This window comes from Drosophila tropicalis, unplaced genomic scaffold (assembly GCF_018151085.1).
Source record: "Drosophila tropicalis isolate 14030-0801.00 unplaced genomic scaffold, ASM1815108v1 contig_443, whole genome shotgun sequence".
Classification (NCBI taxonomy): Eukaryota; Metazoa; Arthropoda; class Insecta; order Diptera; family Drosophilidae; genus Drosophila; species Drosophila tropicalis.
The window spans coordinates 6,476,891-6,486,195 of NW_027172907.1; the positions used below are offsets into that span (position 1 = coordinate 6,476,891).

The following is a 9,305-nucleotide window of genomic DNA, read 5'->3' on the forward strand; positions in this document are numbered from 1 at the left end:
AAGCAGGCCATTTCCCCTCCATTATACCCCTTGAAAAGGCCGCCATGTTTGGCATCCACTTGCAAATTAGTTGGCCTAACTTAATTATGCCAAAATCAAGTTAATCAACAAATGCCATTCATGATGAACTCGCCTCGACTCTTTTCCTCGAGACAAGCTATTTAAAGCTGTTCAGGATATACATAGTATATCCTGTTGCAATAAATCCATCAAAATGTATCCATCTCTCTCTGTCTTTGGTCTCTTTGGTTTCTGGTAAGCAATCACTTTAATAATGTCCAAGTGCAAGTCCAAGACCAAGTTAGCGTTCAGTCTGTCTGTCGACTCGTTTGTCGGTCAATCAGTTATCTAGGACCATTAAGTTTAACGCCAACCTACACACACACACACACACACATATTCTGAGAGAAACAGATACACTCACTCATCCCACACACACGTGTGTTTCCTACTCCCGCATATTTGAATAGCCAAGTAGGCCAGCCTCTAGCCTCTTTCTCTCTGGTCTCATCTACTTTTGCCTCTGTTTGTTTGCCTTTCTCGAAGCGCAAACAAAAGAATCTAAAAGCCAAGGGAAAACTGCTAAAACGGAACGTAAAGAAAATTGCCATTTATCTATTATTGACTTGATGTCGTTGCGGTAGCGAAAAAAAAAAAAACTGGGGAAAAACTGAAACTCTCTGGCCATTGGCATTGTCAAGGCAAACAGGCAACAGGCAGTCAGCGAGAAAAAGCATCAAGTGGTTGAATTACACTGCACACAAAAAAAAATTATATTATAAAATCTAGTGAACTCGATAGTTTATATGTTCTTAGCTTTTCTTCTCCTTTATTTCATATGTATATTCAAGCGAATTCAGGACCATAAAATTGGAGAATCTTGCTCCTTCAAGTAGGCAACAAAAGAATTTCTGGATTGCTTATTGCATACTTTAGGGGTCTATCTATATATCTTCCTATCCATATTTATGTAACAATATCTCCATCTTAATAGATATATCTGGATATATCTGTTATTGTAAAGGAGAATTTCTAGTATTTCGAAATCGAGACTAAAAATACTTGATAAAATATTCATTGGAGAGAGATCTTCTCCTCTTCCTTTCTAAATCTACTTTCTAGAAGTAAATTAGAAACACATTGATAATAGATGGTAATAAACCATCTTTTGGTTTCAAATGGTTTTAATTGCTCTGGTTTCTCTCAGGGTATATACATTTACATATACATATGTGTGTATATAATATGTATATATGTATTTGGTATCATGCCCGCATAAATTAAACCCAACCATTTGAAAAAAAGGGGACCAACTCAGCGCATTTAAAGTTGCTGCTGATGCTGATTAGAAAGTGAAATGACGTCATGCGTTAGTCCTGGCTACTGTGATTCCATCTTGATTTGGCCAATCAGAAACGAGCCATACTAAAGAAAAATAAAACCAAAAACAAAAAGGAAGGTGGAGTCTGCGAAAAGCAAAAGCAAAAGCAACATGCAACCAGAAAAAAAAGTTACTCACTTGTAGCTTTTATATCCTTGAACGAAAATTTATCTCGCTACGCACACTTAATAAAATACAATTGAATATGTATAAATGCTATCTCAGTGGTATGTGTGTGTGTGAGTCCTATTGGTTGCCTATAAAAGCCAGAAACCAAGCCAAAGGATCTTTCAGTTGCCATTTTGCTCGAGACGCGTGTGAACCCATCATAGAGAAAGTAGATAACCTAACTAGCTATGAGTGCTTCGGGTAAAAGTCTTCTTGGTCTCTGGCTATATAGAAGTGGTGAACAGGAATGGTCTGTCAAACAGGGCAGTCCTTTGCATCAGCTAAGCAAAAAGGATTCAGCTCCATTGTCCGGAGGAGTTGTTGGCGATGGTTCTGGCAGTGGAACCACAACCACAAATCCCTCATCTCATGCAAGTCTTGCGCGACATGCCTCAGCGCCCAGCCAAGACAATTTCCTTTTGTTTTCATCCCAAAAACAGGATCGCAATGACTCATCACGCCAAATATCGCCTGGTGACCGCATCTCCATTATATTCACATTGAAAAATCAAGTTGGCAATTTGGCCAGAGCCCTGCAAGTGTTCCAAGAATTGGGCATCAATGTCCTGCACCTGGAATTGTCGCCATTGGAGGCAACCACGAATCAGGCAGATGTTCTCGTCGATGTTGAGTGTGATCCACGTCGCTTGGATCAGGTTGTCAAGATGCTGAATCGTGAGGTGGCATCGGTTAACTATACAACGGTCAGTCCACAGAGTTTGGCCAGGGCACCATCTTTGTCGGCCTGTTCCAGTTTCGGTGAGTTGCCTAACAAATTCTAGAAATACAATTTTCCTAAAAAAGTGAAAGTTATTTTTTTTTGTGTGTGTGGAAAATGTGTAATTATGAGTCACAAATTGAATTAACAAGTGAAATACTTAGATTCTTGCAACTTTAAAAGTTCAAGGATTCTTTTTTTTTTTTTGTTGAATTCCTCTTTAAATAAAAACTTTTGACTTGATTGATAAAAATTCGTGCAAGAAAATATAAAATGAAATTAAATTTTTATGTCAACAAAAATAAAAATCGACTTTCGAGCTTCTCAAAGAATCCTAGACTATATTTCTTCCCAATGCCACGAAGTATGCTATGCAAAATACTCAGTTAGAGTTACTCAAACCTCTAAGGACTTCCTCGCTTCACCTTAGAAGTATGCTATGCAAATTTTAAATTTTCAGCATATAGAGAAATTTTGGTTTGTTCAATAAAATGTTTTTAAAAGTCATATTTTTATTTTATCGCCCACTTTTAAGGGATTTGAATGAACATGAATAACATTTGAAAATCGATATTCTTTGAGAGAAAAGTCGATTTGATTTTGATTTTATTTAAAACAGTTCTTGAAACTGTTGCAAGCTTTTCCGTTTCTTTATAAGCAAACGAATCTTAAAGTGGTAAAATTTTTCCTTTTTTGGCTATACAGATTTCGGTGATATGGTTTGGTTTCCTCGCAAGATATCCGATTTGGATAAGGCACAAAACGTTTTAATGTATGGCTCCGAATTGGATGCCGATCATCCTGGATTTAGGGATAAAATTTATCGCAAGCGACGTGAACAGTTTTCGGGCATAGCCAATAACTTTAAACAGTAAGTGAGAGTCAAATCTACTAATTGAGTTTACTTTCGCCTAACAAGTACTTCACACACTCGCACCAACCTCCCCCTCTCTATGCACATGCAGTGGCAATCCTATTCCACGTGTCCAATACACAGCCGAGGAGATAAAAACTTGGTAAGTTTGTTGATTACTTTCACTGTGCTAACATTTAATTGAATTGCTGCCAAGACTTTGATGACTTGATTTAAACTTGAATGTTGTTGTGTTTAGGGGAACAGTTTTCTTGGAGCTGCATCGATTGTATGTGCTGCACGCTGTCCCCGAATATATGGAAAATTGGCCCGAATTGGTTAAATATTGTGGCTATCGTGAGGATAATGTGCCTCAATTGCAGGATGTGAGTGTCTATTTGAAACGTAAAACTGGTTTTCAATTACGTCCAGTTGCTGGTTATCTATCGCCAAGAGATTTTCTCTCTGGATTGGCATTTCGGGTATTCCATTGTACTCAATATATAAGGCATTCCTCGGATCCATTTTATACACCAGAACCGTAAGATGAGAATTTTATTGAAATGATTGTTATTTGAGACAGAGGTCTCTCTTGATTTTGCAGAGATTGCTGTCATGAGCTGTTGGGCCATATGCCTCTGTTGGCCAATTCAAGCTTTGCTCAGTTCTCACAAGAGATTGGCTTAGCCTCATTGGGAGCCAGCGATTTGGATATTGAAAAACTCGCAACGGTGGGCACTTTTTTTTTTTTTGAGTAGTCACAATGATTAGAGATTGAATTATTGTAACTTTACATTCTTACCTGTTTTGGTTGGCCCTTCTTTCTGTAGCTCTATTTCTTCACTGTCGAATTTGGTCTATGCAAGCAAGCGGATAATAGTTTTAAGGTCTATGGTGCTGGTCTCTTAAGCTCGGTGGCTGAATTGCAACATGCCATCACAGCGGAGCAAAAGATTAAGAAATTCGATCCAGAATTGACATGCAAAGAGGAATGCATTATAACATCGTACCAGAATGCTTACTACTATACCGATTCGTTTGAAGAGGCCAAAGAGCAAATGAGGTAATAACTCGAATTCGAGAAATTCATCAATCACTTTCTAATGGTCGAATGGTCATCTTTAGAGCTTTTGCAGAAAGCATTCAACGACCATTTGGTGTGCGCTATAATCCATATACCATGAGTGTGGAGGTCCTATCGAATGCCCAAAAGATCACAGCTGTGGTTAGTGAGTTGAAGGGAGACTTGAGCATCGTTTGCTCGGCATTGAGAAAGATATCGGCCACCGATGAGAATCTGGATGTGGATAGCATAGCCAATATGCTGCAGAATAGTCTCAATGTGCGTTCCGGCAATGGTGGCTCGGGTGGTGCAGGTGGCAGCGGTAATGCCAATAGTCCAGATAATTCCGATAGTTCTCTGGCTGAAGGCGATTGAATCGGGAATACAAAAGAAATACTAACAATGTTTGGGACCATATATGCTATATTATTAATTATTACTATTATATTATATTATTATATACATATATATACATATATACTTATTCATGTCTATTTGTTATTTATTTGCATTACTAAATACTAGAAAGAAACTTAAAAAGAAATAAAAAAAAAACTTTCCCTTCACTTCTCTTAATGTGTAGCGAAAAATTCGAGAGCTATTATTATTATTATAATGTTTTGTTTTCTTTCCCGTTCGCCTATTTGTAAATCAAATCACAGTCACTATTAAGAAAGAACTTTTTGCTTATGTAGCTGGTAGAGCATTCCATGAGGAAATTGGGTATGGTCCAGAGATTGAAACTCAAGGCCAGTGTGCGCCATTGTTGGAGTATTAATCGGACATCGTAGAGCCAGCCAAAACGATTGCCCACCCGTTTGGTCACCTGACTGGTCACACCGCGAACCATTCCACCGGCCAATCCTGTTACACTGACCCGCCGTTTCTTGGATGACTTTGAGGATGGCTGCTCTTCGCCATCTCGTGGTGAGCTTGGCGATGTTAGGGCACGTCGCTGATCGAATTCAGGCTTCATTTCGACACGTGGTGCTATTTGTATGCGATCGACTGTATCGCAGATTTCCTCATTACTGATTAATATGCCAGCCACAATGTACATCAGCTTAAAGACTCTGCAAAAGGAGTTTCAAATTGATATTAAATGAAAGCTAGTTATATCTTCATGTTCAAACATTTTCTGCCAAGGATGTGGGCTACTTGAATAAACTTATAACTTTGCTTCTTTCTGGTCTTCAAATATTCATAATGTGATTCACCCACGAATATAGAACCTATTCATTTTCCTATACGATATAATTAAATTTCTTAATCTTAATTTCAAAGTACTCATATTACTTTTCATCAAGTGTTATAGTCATTGGACCTCAACCTAAGGCCACTTGGAATCACCAAATAAGTTAACATTAAACACATTGGCCAACACCGAATGACGCTTGGGTAAGTTATCAATAATTGGTCAAAATCTAAATAACATAAAGATAAAGAGCCCAACAACAGTTTATCAATAAAGTTGTATGTACATTGAATATTTGTAAATAGATGCAATCTAAATGATAAGATTCGAAATTATTGAAAGTTTTTCAATCAATCAATCAGGTAACAAAGTAAACTTTGAGTTATAATTCTCAAATAGTTTTAGCTTTGAATAAGAAGCAGACAACCCGCTAAAAAAGAACCCCTCAAGCTAATGAGAAAAACTTTAAACTTTGAAATGAAAATCTTGATTTCAAATCAAAACAAGTTTCAAACAAATTGAAAATACTTTTGGGATTGCAAATTGAAAATTCTCCATTTGCTTCTTTGTAACTTGAAATCACTGAATAGCTCTACGAAATCCTTTTGGAAATCAACAAATTTCTGGATATTCGAATCTATAACTCACCTTACTGTGTGTGAAATCATCCTGTATGTGTGTGTGTGTGTGTGTGTTTAGCAGAAAATATGCTGTTGCCTTTTAAATTTTTGTTTTATTTTGAGTATGTTTTTAGGTCTTATCAGTATGGGTTTTATTTTTTGACTATGGCTCTATATATAGAGAGTCTTTTTGATCTTTTTTTTTTTTTTTTTTTTTTTGTTTTTGCTTGTGTATTAGTGTTTCATGTGATTTGCATTGAATTGTTGCGAATCTGGTGATATTTTGTTATTTTAATTATAATTTGACTAGTTTTCGAGCACGTGGACGTAGATAAGACAGTGGGAACAAACAAAATATATGTATACATAGAAACTTTTTGCACTTTTCTTTTTCGGGGTCTTTGATACCCCGCCGAATTGGATTACCGCTCGAGGACTACAGACCAGTAGACTGCTCTGATCAGTTGCTGCAAATCAACTAAATTGATGGGCCACATGTATTTACTTGAAATGGACGGACGGTCCTCCTAGTATATGAAACTGATAAGATTTCAAATTTGTATTTATTTTTCGTTTTCTATTTATTTTTCTTTGCGTTTTCTAATACTATATATTCTTTGAGCTAATGTTGCCTTAGTAGATATGATTTTTTGTTAATGTGTCTGCACATTGATTGAGGTTCTTAGCAGAGGTCACTCCAATATCTCTCTCACTCTCTCTCTATCGCATTTCCTTCTCTACTTTCACTCAATATTTGTTCCCAGCAATCTTTTGCTCTCTCTCTCTCTCTCTTGTGGATGATAAGAGTTGACTTATCGATCGAATTTAATGGATCATTTCTTGGCATTTTGTTTGAATCGCTTAGAAACACTACGCTACGTAATGTTGGTTGTTCATTTGTTGGACTTTGTATTCCGAACTCACGATTAAATGGAACTTCTATGAGCTGGCGTCTCAATCATAAAAAAAAAGGAAAATAAATACCCGCTAGACGATTGATACTTTTCTTGTTTTTTCCCCCTCCATCATACATACATACATACTTTGGTAGTCCATTATCAATGTCTACGTCTCATAGTTCTAATGTTTCCCCACGTTAGTAACATTCTTATCATGTTATTAGATCAGGCCACACTATCAAGGAATGATTTGTTTTTACTTGTTTGGGGTTTGTCGCATGTGCGCAAATCTGTATTATGAAATCAATATTAATGACCATTCAAAATTCCCGCCTTAGCTTCTCGGTTTTTAAGTTTCAAGCTGCAAGTTTAGTCGAGTTTCATAGAGCTTTTTGCTCGGTGAAAGAACTCAGTTTTAGCAAACTTAATTGAACCCTTTTTCAAAGAGGAAAATGGATGAATTCCTTAAAGCTTTTCCTTAACGAAAAAGTCTAGCTTAAAGCTGTAAAAGCTACTTTCTTAAAAGGATTAGTGAAATTTGAAAGAAGCATTTGAAAATGTATTTGAAATTTATTCAATTTAGATTAAGATTTGATTATTTAGCTATGTTTCTTCTAATTAAGTCAAGGCTAGTAAAATTGCATTCCCAAAAGTTTATTATATGTTTATTTATATGTTTATTCTCTTAGTTTTGGTTAATGTATAACATTTTTGCCCCTTTTCATCGACAAATGTCGACTTACTTTTGGTTGTAGAAAGTTTTGGCAAGTCAACTTTTGCTATTTTGCTGGTTACCTGTTAATTTACGCAACTTTGAAACTCTTTGAGCCATTCAAATAATAACCACAGCCACCACGAAAAGTTTTACTTGCTTCCCCCTTTTGCTGAAAATGCAAAAGGATGCACTTTTACCAACCCTCAATTGTTTAGTTTCAAGGACAATTAGTGGAAACTTTGCCAGATGAGTCAACTTCTCTTACAGATTATTTAGACAAAAAATTATTAAAGTGTCTTTTAATTTCCTCTGTAACTAAAGAACTTAAAGGAGTTTAGTCTTTATTCTATGGACTCTCTCGCATTTATTTTGTGACATCAAAAAAGTCAGATAAGATTATGATAATTTTAATGACCAAAACCCCCGCAAACAAAGAAATAAACTAAACTCTTATTATTGCCAGGTGAAACCAAATTTAATACTAAGTATTAAGTATGGATTAACTTATCTATTGAGTGTTAACTTGCTCCTCTTATTGCATTCCAGTGCAAAGAAAAACTAACAAAACCATCGCAAAGTTAGCTAAGGCAAACCGAAAAGGAAAAAACCTTTGCATGGAAAATGTAAAGGATATACAGGAGCAGTAAGAAGTTTAGACTATTGAAAATGATAAAGTAGAAAAAATATGAGAATAAAAGTTCATAAGCAAGTCAAAAGAAGAGAAGACTTAAGGGATAGCAAAAGGAAATTAAAGCCTGCAATTCAGAAATGAAAAGCCATTCAAATGGAAAAAGGAAAAAAAAAAGAAAGAAAGGAAATAAAAAATTACACAAAAATTAAAGTGGAATATAAATTAGAAATTTAAATGCATTTAACGCTTAATAAAGGACAAAAGGTAAGTGCAAGTAGCCTATTAAATAGACTTAAGTCAATTCAATCTGTCAAATAGGCAAATAGCCACAAACTCAACAGCCACAAAATCATTTAATTTTGGCCAAAAGGAAAACCTATCAAAATAATTGACTCTTTGTAGCCACACACACTCAGTCACAGACACACACACACACACATTATTATATATATATATATATGTATGTATGTATATGTAGATGCAGACATAGATATTTTCACACAATGTGCTAACCAAATTCTTAAGCAAAAGTCCAAGCATAGAAAGAGACTTTTCACACATAAATTATTTAGAGGATTTGACCAGTCGGACCCCAGTCAGGCAGCCAATTGGACGGACATGAGACTAGAGTTGACCAAGTGTCGACATGAGAACTAAGTAAGCAGCCGAGACGGATACGGAGACGGAGAAGGAAACGGAGACTGAGCCATGAGACACAAGTACAAGTTTTGGGGTGTAAAACAAGATTATTTACAAATGTACAAACCACAGAGAGAAAATTGTTTGGGAATCTTAAACACAAAAGGAGGTTGAGGAGGTTTTTGTGTAGACCGAGAAGGAAAACAATTTAAGCACAATTTTGTGAAACACACACACACACACACGCAAGAGCAAACACAAGCAGGCACACACACACACAGAGAGAGAGAGAGGGAGGAAAGGGGGCTAGAGGAAGAGATATAAGCAAAATAAATGTGAATAAAAGTCAGAAAGTTGGGCAGACAAGTCTGAGCTGCCAAAAGGTATTCCCCAAGAATGTCTACCACACAGCTAAAAGGACCA

At 36.2% G+C, this 9,305-nt stretch overlaps 2 protein-coding genes across 3 annotated transcripts; one reads left to right on the forward strand and one right to left on the reverse strand.

Moving 5' to 3' along the window:
• Positions 1-1,634: 1,634 nt before the first annotated feature.
• On the forward strand, positions 1,635-4,727 carry Trhn (tryptophan hydroxylase). 2 transcript variants are annotated; one of them, XM_068285908.1, is made up of 8 exons: positions 1,635-1,920; positions 1,990-2,308; positions 2,973-3,138; positions 3,233-3,283; positions 3,380-3,661; positions 3,725-3,851; positions 3,951-4,183; positions 4,246-4,727. In XM_068285908.1, the coding sequence occupies exons 1-8, from the start codon at positions 1,738-1,740 to the stop codon at positions 4,556-4,558; spliced, it is 1,674 nt and encodes a 557-aa protein (XP_068142009.1). In that variant the 5' UTR covers positions 1,635-1,737; the 3' UTR covers positions 4,559-4,727. The 2 variants fall into 2 exon arrangements, with proteins under 2 accessions (XP_068142009.1, XP_068142008.1); XM_068285907.1 differs by having other exon boundaries at positions 1,635-2,308.
• On the reverse strand, positions 4,589-6,462 carry LOC137573850 (uncharacterized). The gene is made up of 2 exons (XM_068285909.1): positions 6,027-6,462; positions 4,589-5,256 (listed from the first exon to the last, which is right to left on the reverse strand). Exons 1-2 carry the CDS (start codon positions 6,044-6,046, stop codon positions 4,824-4,826), a joined length of 453 nt encoding a protein of 150 aa, XP_068142010.1. The 5' UTR covers positions 6,047-6,462; the 3' UTR covers positions 4,589-4,823.
• Positions 6,463-9,305: the final 2,843 nt, after the last annotated feature.

Bases quoted from the DNA above. Each gene is read 5' to 3' on its own strand.
- Trhn (XM_068285907.1), top strand. From the start codon at position 1,738: ATGAGTGCTTCGGGTAAAAGTCTTCTTGGTCTCTGGCTATATAGAAGT. The intron at 2,309-2,972 runs GTGAGTTGCCTA...TTGGCTATACAG, and splicing joins GTCGGCCTGTTCCAGTTTCG to ATTTCGGTGATATGGTTTGG. The intron at 3,662-3,724 runs GTAAGATGAGAA...TTGATTTTGCAG, and splicing joins CCATTTTATACACCAGAACC to AGATTGCTGTCATGAGCTGT.
- LOC137573850 (XM_068285909.1), bottom strand. From the start codon at position 6,046: ATGATTTCACACACAGTAAG. The intron at 5,257-6,026 runs GTGAGTTATAGA...CTCCTTTTGCAG, and splicing joins ATGATTTCACACACAGTAAG to AGTCTTTAAGCTGATGTACA.